Below are 25,000 nucleotides of genomic sequence, written 5' to 3'. Positions count from 1 at the left end.
CCCACCCCCCACCCCGTACACATAACAGAGCTGCCCGTCTGGCCCGTCCTGACGGTCCTGTTCCTACCGTGTGTTACAGTTAATATACTACGTCTCTGTTACGAGGCTGCTGCTACTGGGGGAAGACGTAGAGCGTGAGAGCCAACGAGACCGGCGTCTGGAAACCCCCGCAGTACGGTCTGTCAGGGTTTCCCACAGACATTGCAAAATGAAATTCAAGGACTTTTAAGTACTTTTCCAAGCACTATTTTTCATTTTTTATTTTTTTCTTCTCCTTTTTCCTCCGATTTTCTCCCATCCCAATGTTAGTCGTTATGCCAATTCCCAATCCCCTTCCTGGTCGCTGTGCACTTACCCCCCACAGTCGGTCTGGGAGAGTGGAGGCTATCACGTGCTTCCTCCGACACATGTCCAGCCAATCAACCGCTTCTTTTCACCTGGCAGCGTGGATTCTCACTGAGAGGGTGTAACGCGTGGAAGGATCACACTATCCCACTTAGATCCTATCCGCGCTGAGCAGGCGCCCCGACCGAACTGTAGGAGTCGCTGTTTACAACGCCCAGGACCCACCCCTCCAGCTTTCCGACCCTCTAATACTGCCAATTGTATTAGTGTGAACGGCCAGCCAAGCTGGTGACAACGCCGGGAGCTGGATTCGAACAGGCGAATCCAGCGTCTCCGGCGTTGGTGACGAACGCAATCTCCGCTACGCCACCTGACCGCCCGACTATTTTTCATTTTCAAAGATGTCACTCGAGGGTTACAATTAACTTTTAAATGCTCGTTTTTTTTTAAGCGAGGAGATCATCATCATTACACCCCTATGATTTATACACTTCCCTCCCATAATGCAGTGCGGCGTCACAACTTCACCGCGACTGCACTCTTACAACCAAAACAAACACAGAAGCGGCCAGAAGATCTAGACCCCCCCCTATGTGCCGACGATGCGTGTAAGTAGTTCAACTATTTACGCTTGTATGTTCATCGTCAACACACGCGGTGATGTAATGGCCGACCGAGGTGGACGCTCTGCTGTTGACACTGATAACAACATGCGGTGGGGATTCTCTTTCCATGACGAGGGGAGAGAGAGAGAGAGTGAAAAAAGGCAACTTCCCAAACCTGCACTACTGGAGGAGAAGACTTTTCACCTACTGGCCGAACGTACTGAACCGTAGCTTCCGATGGCGTAGAGTGTGGGTATTATTCAGGGACGTGCACAGGACTTTAGAGGGGCAGGTGCTCAAAGGCTGAAAAGGGCACTACACTTGTGTGTATATATTAACCGAGCGCGCGTAGCGCGCAAGTGCGATTTTTAAGGGCCCTTTTCGGGCGAGGGGCCCCCTTTTTATGCTTTTTGGGGGGTTTTGGTGATCAAATATTGAATATTGAACTATAATAATCAGTGCAGGAGCTCACTTATCCTTGAAAGACACTTTTATCACTGACTTAAAAGGCCCATACATCTCCATAAATATTCAGGGGGGAGGGAATAAGTGCTTACCCTACAGACCCCAAGAAGTGCTGTATATTCTGTATTGTTTAATATAAATGCATTTTTTTTATTCCAATCCCGATTTGTATTTGAGATTCCCAAATCCCATCGGACTTGACTTCTTCGTGTCCCTCAGTGAGTGTAATACCAGCATTCAACTGTATGCGCCACAGCGGTTTCTATCATCATCATCATCACCACCCATGCTATGCATAAAATATATAGGTCCGCGGAGGCACGGTGAGGAGGCCGTGCAAACTGCAATGGAATATGGGGCATCTCTCTCTCTTTACCTAATATTTTGATTCTATCCTGACATTTTTCAGTTGGAAGGGCAGTCTATATGCGTAACAAAAAAAAACAAAAAAAATATAAATGTTTTTTTTTTCCAAAAAGGGCACTTTTTTGATGAGGCTCAAAAAGGCAGGTGCTCGAGCACCCCTTGGCCTCTATGTGTGCACGTGCCTGGACTATTATTAGAGTTAGATTAGATTAGATTCAAATGTATCGTCATCGTGCAGCACGAGCAGCGCAGTACAACAGAAAGAAGTTTGGGTCGTCCAACCAGAGTGCAAATGTAAACAGTGAAGTGTGATAGTGATATACAATGTGCAGGTGATTAAACTGGGTCTAAAATATATAAATGAGTACTACCGAGTAATAGCGCTAATCAGATGCATGTACAGAGTTGTAGTATTAATATGTACAGTGATATACAGGTATAAAGTAAGTCATACTGGCCAGTAGCATAACAGAGTTATATGGGTTATATGCAGGTGTATAAGTAGGTGTACAGAAGGATTATATGCAGGTATATTCGCAGGTATATGTTTATATATGCAGGTATATTAGTAGCTTCTGGTACTGAGGACGTTTCACACACTGCTGCCATTGTAGACCCACACCTGTGGTCGAGTGGGGGCTTCTGAGGAAGGTCAGAGGTCAGCACAGGGACTCCCTTTTCCTGGTACACAGAGGAGGGAGGGAGGGAGGGAGGGAGGGAGGGAGGGAGGGAGGGCACGTGTGGGCGGGGGAGGGGCCGGCGCATGCAGCCATGACGAGGGCTAGCCGAGTAATCTGGATCCGTCTTATTTAAGAGCCCGGGGCAAATCCCTCCTGAGGCCAGATCCGCTGCACTCGTGCCGGGACGCGTCCCTTAGCATGTCAGATAGTGCAACGTTTGGTTTTATGTCATCTTGACTATTGCTCTGCGATGTGGCCATCTGCTGCCAGTGGTGACCTCAGGAAGCTCCAGGTGGTCCAGAACAGGGCAGCACGGTTGGTACTGGGCTGCTCACTAAGGTCTAATGTGAGCCGTATGCACGCCCGCCTCTCTTGGCTTAACGTTGAAAATAGATTGTCTTTTAATATACTTGTGCTGTTCAAGTTGGTCATGAGCAGTAAAACTCCTGTTTTTATACATAATCAGGTTGTTTTTAGTAATACTGTGCACGAGCATTACACTAGAGGTTCCAGTAGTGGGCAGCTTGAATTGCCAGGTCCTAGAACCAGCGCTCTGGGGAGATCTTTTATTTTTAGAGCATTAACTCTGTGGAATGGCCTGCCTCGGAACCTCTGCTGCATTTACAGTAGATTCACTTTTTAAAATAATCTTAAATTGTTTTTAACACTGTAAAGTAATTTTTTGTTTTTGTTTTACACTAATGTAATTTTAGCTATGTTAATTGTTACAGTAGGTTCATTATGCATTGTGTGTACTGACTTTTAATAATTTTGTTTTTGCAATAATAATTGTTTTTGTATGTTTTTTTGTGTGTGGACCCCAGGAAGACTAGCTGGTTGCTATCGCACCAGCTAATGGGGATCCCTAATCAAATCAAATCAAAAATCCTTAGCCAGGGGACAGGCCAGAGGCCTTTCACTGCCACACTACCAAACGGTTAACCCTTTCACTGCGACACTACAGAAGGTTAACCCTTTACTCTCTCTCTCTCTCTCTCTCTCTCTCTCTCTCTCTCTCTCTCTCTCTCTCTCTCTCTCTCTCTCTCTCTCTCGTTGATTGACAGAGCGTCTGGTTTAAGGACCGACGCTAGACAACAGGTATATGTGAGATTTTACTTGTATTTGCTATATTTTGTGGTTGTAAAAGGTTTGTTTACATAATGTAAAGACTGGTGTGAAGCAGATGTAAATGGTAAATGGCTGCATTTATATCGCAGCTTTTATCCAAAGCGCCTTACAATTTGTTCCTCACATTTTATTACCCGTTCACTCACACATTCACACACCGACGGCGGAGGCGACCATGCGAGGTGCCGACCTGCTCATCGGGAGCAATTAGGGGTTAAGTGTCTTGCTCAAGGACACTTCGACACGCTGCCCGGGAGGAGCGGGAATCGAACCGGGAACCTCGGGATAACCAGACAACTGCTCTACCTACCACTGTCTCCCCCATGTTTATTTTACAAATTGATATGGTGGGAAAAAAAACAACATCAGGGCTTTGATTCAAATCGGGGCGGGGGGGGGGGGGGGGGTCTCACCTGCATGTTTTCCGTAGCGTCTCCTAGCAACCCTCCGAACGTGATGGCGTTGGTGACCGTGCCGAGATAGATGAACAAGATGGCCGACAGAGACTGGATGTGCAGTGCGTCGTAGAAGTCGCTCAGGAAGAAGGGCAGCTTTCGCTTGACGTCCAGAACGAGGCCTCCACAGAACCTTCGGGGGACGAGAGTTAGTGTAATTATTATGCAGTACGTCGTCTTTGTGGCGGAATGTTCAGCCGCAGCTGAATCACTTCTGAAGAGATCCGGTTAATACAATTTATTAACTCAAGTCAAAGTAGAAGAAGTGCCTGTACTCTGTTTAAATGATGGCGCGTGCACGCACATACATGTTCCCTCGCGTGCGCACAGAACAGATGATTATTATTATGCATAAATAGTAGGAAACATGTTTGTATAGGAAATTACTAGTTTTAGTTTAGTTTTTGTAAATATTGCCTTGAAATAGAGAAGCTGAAAAAGGTAGCAATATATAAAGAAATTACATTGTCAACAGATATGGTTGAAAAACAAACAATGTTTTAAATGTATTTGTAGATACAATATTGTAGTTACAATTTCTTTAATTGAATTAACTTAAACTAGAAAAGTAAAGGGGAGCTCCCGTAGCTCAACGCATATCTCGGCGCTATTTCTGCGTCGGGGAAAACCGTGCTCGTCACGGATCTGGGGGACACGAGTTCGATTCCCGGACCCGCCGTATTTTCTCAGAGTGTCTTCCCCTGCTCTACATCCCATTTCAACCTGTTACTGTCGGTCATGCTTGACCAGAAAAAGCGATAAACGCTAAAAAAAAAAGTAAAAAAAAAAAAAAAAAAAAAGTAAAAACAAACTAAATTAACAATGTAACTTACAGTTTACAGAAGGACAGTTTCCTTCTGAAGCACAACTTAAGAAATGTCTCATCCTTCCAGTCGGGACCAATTTTGTCACATAGTGAGAGGTTCCACAGCTCAAGCAAACCCCCACCAATTGGTACAGGGCTTGTATTTTGGTTTTGCACTTCTCGTTCTTTGCTATGCTATTGCTATGCTATTGTTATGCAAAGACTAGGTGATAGCTGAGTACCGGTACGAGTCGAGTGAAAGTTGTGAACGCATTTTTGTGCGTGCGCACGTGCACATCTGTGCGCGTACTTCTGCTCAGAAAAGTGCTGGGACGGCGTGGTACCGCGTGGCATGACCACTGCACCCCTGTTTATTGGGGTTAAGAATAATGAGGGTAGGAAGGGAAGATGGGTGAAGGAGATCAAAGAGAGGTGGGAGACGTTTTTATCTACCACAACTTCCTCAGTCACATGGGTAATACTTTACAATACGTGTGTATTAATGTTAGTTCATGTACTGTACACATTCGTGCTAAACAAACACTTAATTAAGGCATGAATAAATCACTTCATGTTAATGAAGAACTCATCTATGCATCTTTACATTTAGCCAACGCTTTTATCCAAAGCGACAAGTTCTGTACGACAGGTCATCAGGAAGGGCACAACTCTATCAGCTGAGTAACAAAATCAAAGTGTTGAGTGCTACAGTGTAGGTTAGTTTATTAGGACAAGTGCATGACAGTAAGGTTTTTTTTCATGACATGGTACCCAAAAGCAAGACAACTTTAAGGCCCCAACTTTAAGAAGTCGTGATTGTTGTTTAAACTTTATTGTAGTTATACAGTATGGAATATATGACTTTGTGTGTATACTGTATTTTGTATTTATTTTAGTATTTCTGTTTTTGTATTGCACAGCACTTTGTTACAACTTCGGTTGATTTTAAATGTGCTATATAAATAAAGTTGACCTTGACCTTGTGTTCGTACATAGTTAAAGACTACAGGTTGAGCACTTGGTTGTGATATATCACGGTTACACACCAAGTGATTTGATTTTACAACTGCCAGTACAACTGCGGCAACATATTTAAAAATAGAGTAATGTTGTTCTTCAGTGCAAGGGTTCATTTAATGGCTTAGTTTACACGAGGGCCTGCTGTGTGGACGTGTTAGTAAATGGTTTAGTCATAAAGTAGGTTAAGTTCCGAAAAATAAGACCACTTTGTGATAAACACAGTGTAATTATGGCATGTATAAATACATTAGTTAAGGATTTTAGTTAGCATGAAGATGTGTATTCACGCCCTAAGTTAAGTGTTCACCATTAAGTCATGCATTAACATTAACATTAGTCAACATTAGTTCATCACCATTATTGTAAAAGGGTAACCGACGGGAAGGGAAAATGGTGGCACATACTGTAAGTTACAACTTAATATAAAAAGTTTTTTTTGTTAGTACCTCAGAGCTCAGATTTAACATAACGATTTTGGTGCGTTCGAATTATATAATTACAACCTTCAACCTTGTTTTTTTTTTTTTTTTTTGTCTTTTTCCCCCTCCATTTTCCTCCGATTTTTCTCCCATCCCAATGTTAGTCGTATGCCAATTCCCAGTTCCTTCCTGGTCGCTGCGCACCTACCCCCCACAGTCAGATCATCTGGGAGAGTGGAGGCTATCACATGCTTCCTCCGACACACGTCCAGCCAATCACCGCTTCTTTTCACCTGGCAGCGCGGATTCTCATCGAGAGGGCGTAGCGTGTGGGAGGACCACACTATCCCCCTCAAGTCCTATCCGCGCTTAGCAGGCGCCCCGACCGAACTGTAGGAGTCGCTGTTTACAACGACCCGGACCCACCCCGCCAGCTTCTCCCACCCTCTAATACAGCCAATTGTATTAGTGCAGACGGCCAGCCAAGCTGGTGACAACCCCGGAGCTGTGAGCTGGATTCGAACAGGCGAATCCAGCTCACAGCTCCGGGGTTGGTGACGAACGCAATCTCCGCTCGGCCACCTAACCGCCCCACAACCTTCAACCTTGTGATAAAGGCAAGCAACCAGAATGATTTTTATCTAGGGTGTTCTTAGGGTGTTGTGGGTGTTGATCAATTATGTTTAAATAATTTTTTTGTTATAAACAGATTAATATGAAAAAAATTATATAATAATAAAGTAAAAAAAATATTAAAATCTCATTTTTATATTGAGATTTGATTGTATTGCCTATATTTATGTATTTCTACCATTACCCTGCCGATACCTGTACCTCCCTCATGCTGCTATGACGCCCGAAATGAAGGGGATCAATAAAAGGGATATCTTATCTCATCTCTTATCAATTCAATAAAATTCAAATGGGCTTTATTGACAAGGGAAACATACGTTTACATTGCCAAAGGCAAACAAAACAAAACACTCAAACAGAGAAATCAATCAAAATCGTATCTTATCTCTCTGTGATGCTACGTGTGACACACATGTTCCTGCAGAGAATCAATCCAATCATTATCATCCCAAGACTTCCGGGGCAAATTTTAATCACTGCCAACATACTAACTCAAGCTGTCCTCTTCCTCCCATGATGCAGGGAGTCATCAAAAGGGCACACAATGGTCACCAACTGTTCGATGAGTGTGCCTAGAGATAGTAGATTAAGTGAGGGCTTATGTGAGGATCAAATATTATCAGTTGTTTATGTAAGAAGGGAAACTCTTGAGTCGATGCGAGGGTTCCCAGGTCGTTTGGCCGTGTTGAAAACAACAGACTTCTGGTGACCGATGGAGTCTTTCACTGTGCGTAGACTAGGCCTGTCCCCGACTAAGGTTTGTATAGTTGACTTTGATTGGCCGAAATTTGCCGATAGTCGACTGGTAGTCGACTACCAACCAGAATTCCAAAAAAAGAAAAAAAAGTATATATATAATTTCTTGGGGGGGGGGGGTCATTCCATTTGGGCTGTGGGGGTGCTTAATGTCTGAAGGAGTCGACGGAAGGCTTCTTGTCCTCTGCGAAAGCATGCAATCGGTCCACTGATGGATACATCTTGATATTTGTCTAGTCTAGTGTGTTCATTAGACGGGTGAAATCCTCTTTCAGTGCCTCCGTGCCCGTTTTCTTAGGCATTTAGCCTCGCTGGTATGCGCGCCATTAGCGTTAGCCACGCTTCTCTAGACCTCTTTGCTTTTGGGAAGAATGATTAAAAAAAAGTCGGGGTCAACCCTAGCGTAGACTGTAGACACCATTACAATGCCCCCCCCCCGCCCCCTTCTATCGCACCCCTATTTTACTGCACTGCTCCTATTCTGTCTATTTTTATACTCATTCTATGTCTGCACTTTATGCATTGCTTTTATTCTGTCAGAAACCTGAAAACAGCCTTTTATAGTTAATGTCGGAAATCTATCATAATCAATAAGATTGAAACCGCAGGATTCCCAAGACAAGCTTCGGCCTCTGACAGATTTTCCGGGAGGTTTTAATATAAATTCTCTGCTAATTTTTATGCCCGTCGATAATTATGCCACTTTTATGCAAATTTGATGCCTATGTCTATTTTGTGTCTACATCACTGCTGTGAAGCACTTTGGGCTGCAATTCGTGTATGAAAGGTGCTAAGCTATACATATAAAGTGTATTATGTGTATGGACCGTAAACCAATGCGATGGCATCACTGCAGTGTTTTGAGTAAGCACAATCTTTTCACGTTTGACAATTTTGTAATTTTCTGTAATATTAAACTAGTTTTTAAATGTTTTGCACAATCATGTCTCATCTTTATTTTCTGGACTGGTGGTTATAGACGTTGGAGCTCTAGCAGAGCAAACACACAAGCTTCCAATAATGGTGACTGTACTGTTCCCATGATGTGCAAGAGTTCGTTTGGACAGTCTGCCTTCTCCGTTAACGGGGCAAACTTATGGAACTCTCTGCCCACTGGCTTAAAACTGGAGTCCAATGCCAACGTCTTCAGCAGAGGACTCAAGGTATGGCTGAAATCAAAGCAGCAGTGCTCACATATGTAGTGACTGGTTTTGATCATGGACTCTTGCTCTGGTAACTATTTGTTCCGATTTTGTTTTAATTCTGTATTTTACTGTTAATTTTATTATATCTTTTAGAAAAGCCACAATGGACTAGTGATGGAAACAAGCACTTGTGCTATAAACACGCAAAACAACGCATCTGGTCTGTCCACTGTGGCTGGTCCAATGTAGCTGTGGTGTCCGTTTTAAATAAAACGTTTTCATTCATTCATTCATTCATTCATTCATTCATTCATTCATTCATTCATTCATTGTTATTATTAAAGGGGAACTATTTTACTATTTCTTTCACTATTTGGGGACTTTTACACAATTCCTGTGAGTCTATGGAACACCTCTGTAATATATATATATATTTTTTATTCATTGTTTTGTATTTCTAATCAAGTCCTCAAAAACAGCATTTTTCTACCTCAAGATCTCGAGCCGTTTTGAGCCTGGGCTCCTAAACCACTGTGTGGAGCTCATCTTGTACCTCGCCATTAACATGCAGCGGTGTCTCTCTGACATCACAAATCATCACATTTTCAGATGACTCAGTTCAGTGAGGGTGAATATTGTGAGAGGAGAATTGGAAGAATGCACCAATATGATAATTAGAGACATAGATCATATTAATATAAGTTCACATAGCTAGGAAACAATGCTAAACACTCAAAAAGGCCATTTATAAGATAGTTCCCCTTTAACAGAAGACGACAGACAACATGGTAGGAGCAGAGTGTAACAGATGTAACGTTTGGAGCGACGCGCTCTTCCTCAGACCCACCTCCCAGTGTGCTGAAGCTCTTCTCCCACCTGGTGCGGCCCTCCTCCTCCTCCTCCTGCCCCTCCTCCTCCTCCATGGCCCCCGTCGTGGGGCGTGTCCCCGTTCATCAGGGGCGTGTCCACCCCGGCGATGTGCTGCTTCCTTTCAAAGACAAGTCACCAAACCACAATCAATTAATCTAATTGAAACTCAAAATATGCATGGGAATGAATTCAGTACCAGTGTGAGTGAGAGATTCCGTGTCTAAAGACTTGAAATGTAATTAAAAAGGTAGATCACCACCATCATCATCATACGACTTTCTTGGAGAAAGTCTGAACAATAGTTTCCCCTCTTGTGCCAGAGATGAGTGCGTATGAAGTACACACTAGATTTAAAATACAAATGCTTTATACTACTTGTATATTGTACAATATATACTTGCTAAAGTGACAAAAGACCTTCAGAAATTAAACACTTTTTTGTTAAAGTGATTTTTGTTAATAGGGGGCACTTTTCCAAGGTCAAATCACATCACATCCTTGTTAAAATTTATTTTCAAGAGGTCAAAGGTCAAATGTATGCGGCATAATGGGTCATGTTAGAATATCTACCCGACGACAGGACATGGCCTGGGTCGGAGCGTACCTCTTGTCCGGAGAGGGCAGAGACTTGGGGGGCTCGATCCTGATGTCGGGGTCCCACTCCCCGGGCGGCAGGACGATGACCTCATCCAGGAACTCCTCAATGCCAGCCAGCAGGTCCTGCCTGTCCTTGGCCTTGTAGGCAATGTCATGGAACACCTGCCAGGACAAAACACCAAACCAGCTCATTAATGATGTCATGGAACACCTGCCAGGACAAAACACCAAACCAGCTCATTAATGATGTCGTGGAACACCTGCCCGGACAAAACACCAAACCAGCTCATTAATGATGTCGTGGAACACCTGCCCGGACAAAACACCAAACCAGCTCATTAATGATGTCGTGGAACACCTGCCCGGACAAAACACCAAACCAGCTCATTAATGATGTCATGGAACACCTGCCAGGACAAAACACCAAACCAGCTCATTAATGATGTCATGGAACACCTGCCCGGACAAAACACCAAACCAGCTCATTAATGATGTCGTGGAACACCTGCCAGGACAAAACACCAAACCAGCTCATTAATGATGTCATGGAACACCTGCCCGGACAAAACACCAAACCAGCTCATTAATGATGTCGTGGAACACCTGCCCGGACAAAACACCAAACCAGCTCATTAATGATGTCATGGAACACCTGCCCGGACAAAACACCAAACCAGCTCATTATTATAATTATTTTAATATATATTTTTATTTATTTATTCTATTTATTTTTGGGCTTTCTGTGTGTGTGTGTGTCTGTGTGTGTGTGTGTGTGTGTCTGTGCACACGTGTGTTAGTTCGCACAATCCAAGCACCTAGAGAGCACCACTAGAGCACTTGTTCATGCAGTGTTTGATGCATCGGTGCGTCGCTGTCCATACGACCGCGTACTGTAGGAGCTCTCCGTCTGGTAAACAAGCCATCAGTCCTGTGGCCTCTGGCCTCTCGTGACAGGACGGGTTTCGGGGGCAGCAGACCCACTCTCTCAACCTCCATCAGGCCTCTGGCTTCTCATGACAGGACGGGTTTCGGGCGCAGACCCACTCCCTCAACCTCCATCAGTCCTGTGGCCTCTGGCCTCTCGTGACAGGACGGGTTTCGGGCGCAGACCCACTCTATCAACCTCCCGTTAGATAAGGCCCCCCCCGTGACAGATCTCTCACGGGGGAAGCGGAGGAGTTTAGTTAAACGTTAACTTTGAGGAAATCTTGTGGCACACAGGGCTCTGTGGCGGACACGCACTCGGGCCAGGTGCACTCTGGGTCAGGGGAGGCGGTAGTGGCTGTTTGAAGGCTCCACGGCCGCGGTTCTGGACCGTTGCCAGCGGCACGGAGAACTAACTATTAGGAATGTCTCTGAGCACAAAGTGTGTCTGACCCTTCACCACAGAAACAGTTTCGGGTGTCTACAGTATCTTGTGTATACTGCACCTGTGTATACAGTTTACTTTACTCAAAGTATATATTATATATAATAATAATACACTTTATTTGTATAGCACCTTTCACACAGAAACTGCAGCTCTAACATCGAACAGGCCACCTTGTTTATGGTTTGGTTCAGTTTTAAATATATGCCCATATTTATTGTAACAAGGTAATATAACTGATAGGGCATACAGACCCTCATCTGCACCTTTGATCATTAGATGGTTTATCTTTCTCATATTCTTATATTCACAGTCAATTATATTGTTTACACCGTTTATGAATTTTCTTTCCTTCTATATATATATTTTTTTTATATTCAAATAAAATTGTATTGCCTATATTTATGTCTTTCTACCATCACCCTGCCCATACCTGCCTAACACGCAGTGGCAGCTCATTCCAGAGCTTTGGGGCTGCCACTGTGGTATGGGTTGTACCACTTGAGAGGATTGAGAAGGGGGGGGGGGGGGGGGTCACACTATCATCTCTGTTTCACCACCAGCAAAGCCACAAGGCCATCTGCTTAATGGGGATGAGACCTGTGGCATTAGAGGCTCGAGATAGTCCCCGTGCATATCAGGTCAACCCCACATCCCCAGGAGTCGTTGTGCCACTCGTGACGCCGGCCGGCCCTCCTTCCTTCCTCGGTGACCCATATGGCACCTGCTGCTACATGAGGCCGGGAGGCTCCTCCTGACTGGTCAGGGGGGTAATCCTCCGCTAATGCTGCCAGTGCAGTAGCCGCTCGTCTAAGGAAGCTCTAAGGGCAAGCTCCTGCGCTGGTTCCCCACACGACTGTTTACATCACGCTGTGACGTAACAACATGTGCATAGGGGTAGGTTTAGGGGGGGGGGGGGGGGGGGTCGCAGGGGACATGTCCCCCTCAATATTAGGGGGGGGGGGGGGTAGATTTGTCCCCCTCAGAAATATGAAAGACAAAACATTCCCCAAATGAGGTTAAAAAACAAATAAGGGGATCAAGACATGTATATATCTTTCTTACCTGTGTAACTAATAAATAAATAGAATAAATATTTGAAAGCAATACAGAATGCCTGAGACGAGTCTTACTGCATTATATTTATATTCCATTATATTTGTTCCTTTACACATAAATAAAGACATTTCCACCATAAATTGGTGCAGAAAAGGACACCAGGACGCAGGAAGTGAAGGAGGAACCGCAGTCGGCCCGCTTAACCCTTTCACTGCCACACTACAGACGGTTAACCCTTTACTATCGCACTACAGACGGTTAACCCTTTCACTGCGACAATACACAGAAGGTTAACCCTTTCACTACCACACAACAGCAGGGTAAACCTTTCACTGTCACACTACAGAAGGTTAACCCTTTACTATCGCACTACAGACGGTTAACCCTTTCACTGCGACAATACACAGAAGGTTAACCCTTTCACTACCACACAACAGCAGGGTAAACCTTTCACTGTCACACTACAGAAGGTTAACCCTTTACTATCACACTACCGACGGTTAACCCTTTACTATCACACTACCGACGGTAACCGTAAAGGGTAAAGGTAAAGGGTTAACCTTCTGTAGTGTGGCGGTGAAAGGGTTAAAGTGGCCCCTCCCCCGCGGTGAAGCCAAGCCCACGCCCTTGTAAATGTGTAATAATAAAAAACACACCTCGTCTGACATCAAGGTTGCGATGGCTCTTCCAATCTCATGGTAGGATTTGGCTTTGCCTTTGGGTCCCAGCAGGACGAATAGAAATCTAAACAAGACAGTAAAAAAAATATGTATTTATTATTTATTTATTTCATTATATAAAAAAAAATTAAAAATACATTTAATTCAAATGTATCGTCATTGCACAGCATAACATACAGGACAACGTAAATAAGTTTGGCGTCCAACCAGAGTGCAAATGTAACAGTAAGGTGCAATAGTAATATACAATGTACAGGTGATTAAACTGGGTATAGAATATATAAATTAGTGGCCGTACCATTGTCCATTATATCGGCCGACGGGTGCCTGAATGTTGTCTTTTCCTTTACATAAATAAATACATTTCCACCATGAATTGATGCAGCAAATTCACATATTGGTGCAGAAAAGTACATCAGAATGCAGGAAGTGGAGTGTTTGACGCTCAAAATGTCCAGTGGGGGAAGAACCGTTTTTGTGGCGGTACCATCGTGCCGGCGGTCTAATGGTTCCTACCTGGTCGGCACGGGGACCTCCGTCAGCGCTCCCAGCATGACGGCGTGCTGCAGGCGGACGAATGCCACGAAGGGCGTCTCCAGGAAGTCCACCTCGCCCACCAGCACGTTGGAGGCTTCCGCGTCGCGGGGCAACTTCTTCATGAACTTGTTCTTCAGCTGCGGCGAGGCGGGGGGGCAGGCGGGGGGCAGTTGAAGGGGAGGGAGGGGTAATAGAAATGTGATCAGAGACATAAGACTTTTATAACACTGCAAAGAGAATAAAGGCAGAGAACGACCATTCGTGTAGAATGTAAAGAACCATGGCATGTTATTATAACCCCTCGTAAAATAGTGTATACCGTTTACTTTTACTTGTAGTATATATATTTCCTTCTTATCTTATCTCATCTTGTAAAACACAGAGGCGGTAATAAAAACACACGCGCCGCACACACACCCTCTCTGGGTCACAAACCGTACAGTTGACCATAAAAGCCCCGACAATCCATGAACGGTACACGAGTCACAAAGGAGTTTATTAAAAAAGCGATAAGCATCTGAAGGCAGGAAGAGGGAGCGATTAGATTCACCGCTTCACCGTAAACATGTTAAGAACACGTGGCATCTTGCCGGCCGGTCACTGAACTGGGTGGTGGTGGTGGTGGTGTGCAGGATGACGGTTAGAATACAACCTGGGTTACAGCTTTTTAACAACAAATCTACAAAGCCATTTTAGCAACCTGCCACTGTAATGTTTGTGCGACTGTATATGTGCTGAACCTCTGTTGAACCATGATTATTGTCTTTATGCACTTTATTGTTGAAAAATAATTATTGCTTTTAATGCAACAATGAACCATGCTCTTAATGAATTTTTTTTTATGAAACATGATTACTACTAGTAATGAACTTTAGACTATTCACTAAGAATGCTCAATGCACTTCAAACAGACGCCAACGCGCCACCTGAACTTGGAAACAAAAGTTAACTTCCTGGCTACATGCCTTCTGATTCCTAAACAAAGTTCTTATGGGCTACGATCACAGGATCATTAAATTACCATTAACACTAGGGATGTCCCGATCAGATCACGTGATTTTTCGAAGATCGGGATTGACAAAAAATTACAAAAAATAATCTGGATTTTTTTTTACTTTTTTTTTTTTATTATTCAACAAACATGACCATGTTCACGTCTTAAACTCATACTGAGGCCTTAGTTTTGGTTTTAAATTGCATATAATCATTCATTTATTTATTGTCACACAGAGCAGAAGAATTTTGCCAAAACAAACCAATAGTATCCAGCTGCAGAACGGCAGACCAGCCTCACTCTCAGACCCAAAATGCATTTCCTTTGATTTAATTATACATCAAATGATTTATGTCAAGGATTGCAATGCCTCGCTTGAATGAAGTTAACTTTTCACCTGGATAATGTCAACATTCAGGGTGAATGTAATGTGAGAAATTGGGATTAAGAAAAAAAAATATATATATATATATTTTTTTTTACATTTTTTTATTATTATTTTTTGATCGGATCGGGAAATATCGGTATCGGTAGACACTCAAAATCACATGATCGAGATCGGATCGGGAGAAAAAAAATTTGATCGGGACATCCCTAATTAACACATTTTTGTTAATGAAGGTCCCACGTTTTTATTCTGATCTAGGAAAGAAGGCTTTTGGGGTTTCTGCTCCGTCTGCGTGGAATAGCCTGCAAGACGAGCTTAAACTACAGGAAACATGAACTCTAAATGAATTACAACATAATGAAGACCATGGAATCTGAGACCATAGGAAACTGTAAATGTTTGAATTGACTGAGCGTATTTTCTTTCCTTGGAACCGTGTGTCTAAAACCATGAGCTCACTGAATATGTTTTAATGTTCGTTTTTATCTGAAAATAAGTTTTTCGCCGTCCTTCTTGGCCAGGTCACTCTTGTAAAAGAGATTTGACAGATCAAACTATAATTTTGTATGTGTTTTATATGGGAACATATTATATTGGTGATCCTCTTGGAGGAATCACTGTGGACTGTGGGGGTGAGCTTGGGAGAGTGTCTGTCAGTGTATAAGTGTATTTTGTTGTCCTGTGTTTTGTTTAGTTATGTATTGTATTGTATGTTTTGTATCTAATGTTAAGGACCCCCTGGAAAACGAGATAGCATATCTCAAGGGGTTTATCCTTCAAATAAATTTCAAATTTTAATCTCACATGAGTTTTTATCTGGTTAAATAAAAGGTTAAATAAATCGTTTCCACTGGTTGGGTAGAAAGAAGCATTGACCATTATCTTTGATCTAATGGTCGTAAAGCATGTTTGGGTGGAATTCCTCACAAACACAGGACTCACATTACCTGGTCTTTTTGGTCTGCTTTGTCAGAGAAATCATTCAGGCTATTGGAGGTGAGGTTCCGGTGGGTGGTGGTGGGGCTGCCTGCAGGGGTCAAAGGGCTATTAGGGTCAAAGTTCAAGTCAGATAGCCTCACTGGGGGACATGTATTGGCTGGAGATGGAAAAATAAAGTGGCACAAAAAGACAGAAAAAGGCCCAGGGTGATTTCAGGACGGGAGATGAAGAGAAACAGAAGCATTAGGGCTAAATGCGGCCTTCGAGTCGCCTGGGGACAGACTCTACCTGGCAGACTTCACTCTCCTGGTAGCGCTGCCCTATTTGACCTCTCGCCAGCTGGAACACGCCAGCTCATTAAAGGAACACGGCAACATTTCTGTGCATTCAGTAGAACCGGCACTGTCCGCTTCCATTCATTGTGCTAAGCTAGGCTAACATGCAGCCAGATAGCCTTCTACTGAACGCACAGAGAGGAAACTGGAATCTATCTTCTCGTCTCTCTCTCTCTCTGGAGAAGACTGTAAGCTAATTTGCCAAAATGTTGGCGTGTTCCTTTAATTTAAGACACTCCTGCGCAGAGGGGTCAAGAGCTACGGCGGATAAGACGTCTTCTCCTGCGGAAAACGTGGCCTAGGCAAGACACCGAAGACTGGGCGAGAATGTTGACTTTAGGGATGTGCTAAACCCGACAAACGATGACTGTCAACCGTCCATACGGAGCCTTTCCCATAGTCCTGCTGATGGGGAGAACCTCTGTTTCTCTGTGTCTGAGGGACCTCGTCCAGTTTGATGCAGCCATGTCAAATGTACAATGTCCGATTGGAGCAAGGGGTCACAAGGGGTCCATTCACTCCCATCGTTATTTACAACGTTAGAAGTGTTTTAGCTTCACGTGGGCAATGGATTAATTTTGAGGCGAGAACACTGAGGTTTATTTCAAAATTAGTCAAACTACCCCTTTAGAAAGGAGCTGTCCTAATCCATTCTGTCATGCATAGTGCAGTACGAGTTACGGCCGTTATGATCTCAAACAGGCTCTATAATGTATACGGAAGATATCCTTACTATCCTACGATAAATCAGTGTAACCATAATATCAATGACTATGTTCCTACTTACTATATTGTTTTATTGTTTTATTGTGGATCCCCAATAGTCTACACACAAGTGACTATATAACACTATGTTCCTACTATACTACATTATGTTCTTACTGTTTCTACTTACTATACTACACTGTGTTCCTACTGTTACTACTTACTATACTTCACTATATTGTTACTTATATTGTTACTTAAGTTACTATAATTCACTATATTGTTACTTACTATACTTCACTATATTGTTACTTACTATAATTCACTATATTGTGACTTACTATACTTCACTATATTGTTACTTACTATACTTCACTATATTGTTACTTCACTATATTGTTATTTACTATACTTCACTATATTGTTACTTCACTATATTGTTATTTACTATATTGTTACTTACTATACTTCACTATATTGTTACTTCACTATATTGTTACTTCACTATATTGTTATTTACTATACTTCACTATATTGTTACTTACTATATTGTTACTTCACTATATTGTTATTTCACTATATTGTTACTTACTATACTTCACTATATTGTTACTTCACTATATTATTACTTACTATACTTCACTATATTGTTACTTCACTATATTGTTACTTCACTATATTGTTACTTACTATATTGTTATTTACTATATTGTTATTTACTATATTGTTACTTACTATACTTCACTATATTGTTACTTCACTATATTGTTACTTACTATACTTCACTATATTGTTACTTACTATATTGTTACTTACTATACTTCACTATATTGTTACTTACTATAATTCACTATATTGTTACTTACTATACTTCACTATATTGTTACTTACTATATTGTTACTTACTATACTTCACTATATTGTTACTTACTATACTTCACTATATTGTTACTTACTATATTGTTACTTACTATATTGTTACTTACTATACTTCACTATATTGTTATTTACTATATTGTTACTTACTATACTTCACTATAGTGTTACTTACTATATTGTTACTTCACTATATTGTTACTTACTATATTGTTACTTCACTATATTGTTACTTACTATATTGTTACTTACTATACTTCACTATATTGTTACATCACTATATTGTTACTTACTATATTGTTACTTACTATACTTCACTATATTGTTACTTACTATATTGTTACTTACTATACTTCACTATATTGTTACATCACTATATTGTTACTTGACTATATTGTTACTTAACTATATTGTTACTTACTATACTTCACTATATTGTTACTTACTATATTGTTACTTACTATACTTCACTATATTGTTACTTCACTATATTGTTACTTGACTATATTGTTACTTACTATACTTCACTATATTGTTACTTACTATATTGTTACTTACTATACTTCACTATATTGTTACTTCACTATATTGTTACTTGACTATATTGTTACTTAACTATATTGTTACTTACTATACTTCACTATATTGTTACATCACTATATTGTTACTTGACTATATTGTTACTTAACTATATTGTTACTTACTATACTTCACTATATTGTTACTTCACTATATTGTTACTTACTATACTTCACTATATTGTTACTTCACTATATTGTTACTTCACTATACTTCACTATATTGTTACTTCACTATATTGTTACTTACTATATTGTTATTCACTATATTGTTACTTACTATACTTCACTATATTGTTAATTCACTATATTGTTATTTACTATATTGTTATTTACTATACTTCACTATATTGTTACTTCACTATTGTTACTTACTATATTGTTATTTACTATACTTCACTATATTGTTATTTACTATATTGTTATTTACTATATTGTTATTTACTATACTACACTATATTGTTACTTACTATACTTCACTATATTGTTACTTACTATATTGTTACTTACTATATTGTTATTTACTATACTTCACTATATTGCTACTTACTATACTTCACTATATTGTTACTTACTATATACTACACTATATTGTTACTTAAGTTACTATAATTCACTATATTGTTACTTACTATACTTCACTATATTGTTACTTACTATACTTCACTATATTGTTACTTACTATAATTCACTATATTGTTACTTACTATATTGTTACTTCACTATACTTAACTATATTGTTACTTACTATACTTCACTATATTGTTACTTCACTATATTGTTATTTACTATACTTCACTATATTGTTACTTAACTTATTTACTGTACTACACTGACTTACTGATGATGTGCCCCATGCTGGTGCTCCTCAGCACCTCTTCCGGTTGGTTCGGGTCTTGAGGGGCAAGACAAGGCACACTGGGGTGTTGTTCCACAGGCCGTGCTTTAACACCCAGCATGCAGGCAGGCAGACAGAGAGCAGACCCAGCCCAGAGGGAAGTGAGGAAGAGCAGGAAGAAAGATAGGAATGACAAGAAAAAGACAGGAATTTAGGAGTCCGTTTTGGAAGAAGCCCAAGCAGTAGTCGGTGTTAGCATGCACTTCAGATAAAGACCATTAGAAGACAAAGAACAAGGGACACCAACGGCTAATCAAGCAAGTGCGGTTAAAGGAGCTGTAAGTGGTATTTATTTGTTAGAATAAGTGTTAAATAGCTCTACATTCTGACAGACATCACTGATATAGAGTGTCTGGTCAGTAACATGGGTCTCCCAGTCCCTCCGCTCTGCAGTAAATAGAAGAGACATTTCCTGAGGGCGGCTAGGTGGTGTAGTGGGCAAGGCACTCGCCACCAATGTGGAGACGCTGGGTTTGCGTGTTCGAATCCAGCGCTCCACATTGTTTTCAGTTTGGCTGGTCGTTCGTACTAATACAATTGGCAGTATTAGAGGGTGGGAAACTGATGGGTGGGGATCGGGCGTTGTGGACAGCGACTCCTACAGGTCGGTTGGTGCGCCTGCGCAGTAGAATCAGGAAGTGTCGGGGGCAGCGTGAGCCTCCCACGCGTTACTCCTCGCCACTGAGAGATCGAGCTGCGCAGGTGAAAAGATGTGACTGCTGTTACCTCAAGTACCGGAGGGGACTTGTGCTATGTATGACTTAGTCCACATTGCAGCCGGCTTGTGGGAGGCAAGAAACAGCGTTCGTGACAGGGGAGGGTTGAATTGGATGATACGAAATTGGGATGGGAGAAAATATAGAAAATGGGAGAAAAAGTGGATCAAAAAAAAGAAGAGACATTTCCTGGTATCCCATTCCCACTGTATCCAATCAGGAGAGAGAACCCTAGATATTTTTCACTTATTTCAGGAAATCTTGCCAAGCCAGATTTGCTTACTGTACTGGCAGATTATTTGACTTGTTTCAAGGACACATTTGCTTAAAACAAAAAATATTTAGACCATTTTTGCAGTGTGGAGTTCTCTCTCCTGATAGGATAAAGTGGGGGAACGGGATACCAGGAAATGTATCTTGTGTTTACTGCAGAGTGGAGGGACAGGGAGACCCATGTTACTGACCAGACACTCTATACCAGTGATGGCTGTTTACTGCAGAGCAGGAGGGACTGGGAGACCCATGTTACTGACCAGACACTCTGTATCAGTGATGGCTGTTTACTGCAGAGTGGAGGGACTGGGAGACCCATGTTACTGACCAGACACTCTATATCAGTGATTACTGTTTACTGCAGAGTGGAGGGACTGGGAGACCCATGTTACTGAACAGCCACTCTGTATCAGTGATGGCTGTTTACTGCAGAGTGGAGGGACTGGGAGACCCATGTTACTGACCAGACACTCTATATCAGTGATGGCTGTTTACTGCAGAGTGGAGGGACTGGGAGACCCATGTTACTGACCAGACACTCTATATCAGTGATGGCTGTTTACTGCAGAGTGGAGGGACTGGGAGACCCATGTTACTGACAAGACACACTATATCAGTGATGGCTGTTTACTGCAGAGCAGGAGGGACTGGGAGACCCATGTTACTGACCAGACACTCTATATCAGTGATGGCTGTTTACTGCAGAGTGGAGGGACTGGGAGACCCATGTTACTGACCAGACACTCTATATCAGTGAAGGCCATCGGAGTGTAGAGCTATTATTTTAACATGTAGACCACTTATCTTAACAAACAAAAAAGTACCAGTTAAAGCAGCTTTAACTATGTGACGCAATATCATGCGCTACATATTCAATTCCAACATTTTGCAAGGCAGGTGAATCCATTCAATACAATAGAATAACATCACTTTGCATTGTGACATCTTATTATACAAACATCAAAATCACAAAAAGTTGGTCAAAGTGTGTGGTTCTTATTAGAGTTCATAGGTCAAAGCATTATTGTTATATTACACAATTGATCAGTGTATATTATGAATAGAAAATAATATTAAAAATACAAAATAAGTGAGCACTTATTTTCAAACGGGGTGACGGGACACACGAGCAGGCCACACTGTTAACCCTTTCACTGCCACACGACAAAGGGTTAACCCTTTCACTGCGACAATACAGAAGGTTAACCCTTTCACTGCCACACGACAACGGGTTAACCCTTTCACCGCGACAATACAGAATGGTAACCCTTTCACTGCCACATGACAAAGGGTTAACCCTTTCACTGCGACAATACAGAATGTTAACCCTTTCAATGCCACACGACAAAGGGTTAACCCTTTCACTGCGACAATACAGAATGTCAACCCTTTCACTGCCACACGACAAAGGGTTAACCCTTTCACTGAGACAATACAGAATGTCAACCCTTTCACTGCCACACGACAAAGGGTTAACCCTTTCACTGCGACAATACAGAATGGTAACCCTTTCACTGCCGCACGACAGAAGGTTAACCCTTTCACTACCACACCACAGAAGGTTAACCCTTTCACTACCACACTACAGAAGGTTAACACTTTCACTACCACACTACAGAAGGTTAACCTTCTGTAGTGTGGTAGTGAAAGGGTTAACAGTCTGTAGTGTGGTAGTGAAAGGGTTAAGAGACAGCCGTCTGGTGTGTGAATGGACCGGACCATGCTCACACTGGCGGAGCTTACCGGCACTGAAATAGTGCACCTTGTGATTTCTCACTACAGTAAGAGTAACTGGTTGGGTTCAGAGAGGGGGGGGTAAGAAAAGGCTGCACCAAACTGGCATCTGCATTACCGTTCTCCTGGTTGGAAAACAGCCTACTTGCGCTGGAGACCGTCTTGCCGATGTCGGCGAGGGAGCGCAGGTTGGACTTCTTGGTCTGGTGGCGATGTCGCCGTAGCAACGTGTACATGACCTTCTCCTTAAGCTCCGGCTTCAGCTGACCGGTCTCTATCTGGCTGTCCGTGATCAACTCTGAGAGGAGAGAGAGAGAGACAAGAGAGGGGAGAGGAGAGAGAGAGGAGAGAGAGAGAGAGAGGAGAGAGACAAGATAGGAGAGAGAGAGACAAGAGGAGAGGGGAGAGGAGGGAGAGGGGAGAGGAGAGACAAGATAGGAGAGAGAGGAGAGAGACAAGAGGAGAGGGGAGAGGAGGGAGAGGGGAGAGGAGAGACAAGATAGGAGAGAGGGGAGAGGAGAGAGACAAGAGGAGAGAGAGGGGAGAGGAGAGAAACAAGAGACAAGATAGGAGAGAGAGAGGGGAGAGAGGAGAGAGACAAGAGAGGAGAGAGGGGAGAGGAGAGAGACAAGAGCAGAGATACCAGATAGGAGAGAGAGGGGAGAGGAGAGAGACAAGAGGAGAGAGGGGAGAGGAGAGAGACAAGAGGAGAGAGGGGAGAGGAGAGAGACAAGAGCGGAGAGAGGGGAGAGGAGAGAGACAAGAGCAGAGATACCAGATAGGAGAGAGAGGGGAGAGGAGAGAGACAAGAGGAGAGAGGGGAGAGGAGAGAGACAAGAGGAGAGAGGGGAGAGGAGAGAGACAAGAGCGGAGAGACCAGATAGGAGAGAGAGGGGAGAGGAGAGAGACAAGAGGAGAGAGGGGAGATAGGAGAGAGACAAGATAGGAGAGAGAGGGGAGAGGAGAGAGACAAGAGGAGAGGAGAGAGACAAGATAGGAGAGAGAGAGGGGAGAGGAGAGAGACAAGAGGAGAGGAGAGAGACAAGAGGAGAGAGGGGAGATAGGAGAGAGACAAGATAGGAGAGAGAGAGGGGAGAGGAGAGAGACAAGAGGAGAGGAGAGAGACAAGATAGGAGAGAGAGGAGAGACAAGATAGGAGAGAGGAGAGACAAGAGAGGAGAGACAAGAGAGGAGAGACAAGATAGGAGAGAGAGGGGAGATGAGAGAGAGGAGAGACAAGAGAGGAGAGACAAGAGAGGAGAGACAAGATAGGAGAGAGAGGAGAGACAAGATAGGAGACAGACAAGAGAGAGAAGAGAGGAGAGAGAGAGACAAGAGGTGAGAGAGACAAGAGAGAGGAGAGAGATACAAGAGAGGAGAGAGGAAAGAGACGAGAGGAGAGAGAGGAAAGAGACAAGAGAGGAGAGAGACAAGATAGGAGAGAGAGACAAGAGAGGAGAGAGACGAGAGGAAAGAGACAAGAGAGGAGAGAGACAAGAGAGGAGAGAGAGACAAGAGAAACTGTAATACATGTAATACATAGTAGGTCCCCACAGTTTGCTCTGAACAGGGTAAATCTGCATGTTGCTATGATGCCCCTCTAGCTCATGGAATTAACTCCAACGGTCCTTTACAGCGTTACAGACTCTCCCCTCTGTCTGTTGCAGAGTTTAACACCTTGATCTGACTCCAACCTTTGCCAATCAAGTTGTATGTGTTTTTAATTGAAGGTCACAAGTTCAATGGACCTATCTCAAACCCTGCCCTCTTTTCTTGATCCTCCAATCACAACTGTCGCTTACCTCGGACAAACTTTGTCCGAGGTAAGCGACAGTTGTGATTGGAGGATCAAGAAAAGAGGGCAGGGTTTGAGATAGGTCAATTCTCCTGTGTCAGCTAGTGTGCCCCGTGTGCCCGTCATGGGGGCAGACGCCGGTGAGGGTGGCGGGGGCAGACGTACCCACGAGCTGGGGCAGGGTGGAGGCCTCCAGGTCCAGCATGATGGTGCCCTTCTCGATGCAGGTCTTCAGCTCAAACAGGCTGTGCAGAGACAGAGTGGCCACGTGGGGCTTACTCCAGCGCTCACCCCCCTCCTCCACCTTCTCCTCAAACTTGATCCATCTGAGGAGGGAGGGGGGGGAGGGAGAGAGGGGGGGGAGGGAGGAGGGAGAGGGGGGAGAGGGGAGGGAGTGGAGGGAGAGAGGGGGGAGGGAGGGAGAGAGAGGGGAGAGGGAGGGGAGGGAGAGAGAGAGGGGAGGGAGAGAGAGGAGAGAGGGAGAGGGAGAGGGGAGAGGGAGGGGGGATGGAGAGAGAGGAGAGGGGGGAGAGAGAGAGGGGGGAGAGGGGAGGGAGAGTGGAGGGAGAGAGGGAGAGAGGGGGGGGAGAGGGGAGGGAGAGTGGAGGGAGAGAGGGGAGGGAGAGAGGGGGGAGGGAGGGAGAGAGAGGAGAGGGGGGAGAGAGAGGGGTGGGGGGAGGGCGAGAGAGGGGGGAGAGGGGAGGGAGAGTGGAGGGAGAGAGGGGAGGGAGAGAGGGGGGAGGGAGGGAGAGAGAGGAGAGGGGGGAGAGAGAGGAGAGAGGGAGGGAGGGGGGCATAGAGGGGGGGAGAGGGAGAGGGAGAGAGGGGTGGGGGG

The 25,000-nt window shown here is 43.4% G+C and overlaps 1 protein-coding gene across 1 annotated transcript in view; it reads right to left on the bottom strand.

Moving 5' to 3' along the window:
• Positions 1 to 25,000, bottom strand: part of LOC311237315 (electrogenic sodium bicarbonate cotransporter 1-like) — a 161,441-nt gene that overhangs the window by 63,711 nt on the left and 72,730 nt on the right. The window contains 8 exon segments of the mRNA XM_084325133.1: positions 4,003 to 4,177; positions 9,670 to 9,810; positions 10,297 to 10,451; positions 13,374 to 13,461; positions 13,914 to 14,071; positions 16,264 to 16,343; positions 22,489 to 22,668; positions 24,331 to 24,491. Coding sequence (XP_084181259.1) covers positions 4,003 to 4,177; positions 9,670 to 9,810; positions 10,297 to 10,451; positions 13,374 to 13,461; positions 13,914 to 14,071; positions 16,264 to 16,343; positions 22,489 to 22,668; positions 24,331 to 24,491 — 1,138 coding nt within the window.

This window comes from Notolepis coatsorum, assembly GCF_963971535.1.
Source record: "Notolepis coatsorum genome assembly, chromosome: 11".
NCBI lineage: Eukaryota > Metazoa > Chordata > Actinopteri > Aulopiformes > Paralepididae > Notolepis > Notolepis coatsorum.
Note: the sequence above shows the minus strand (reverse complement) of the source record. Positions and strands in the feature narration are given on the sequence as shown.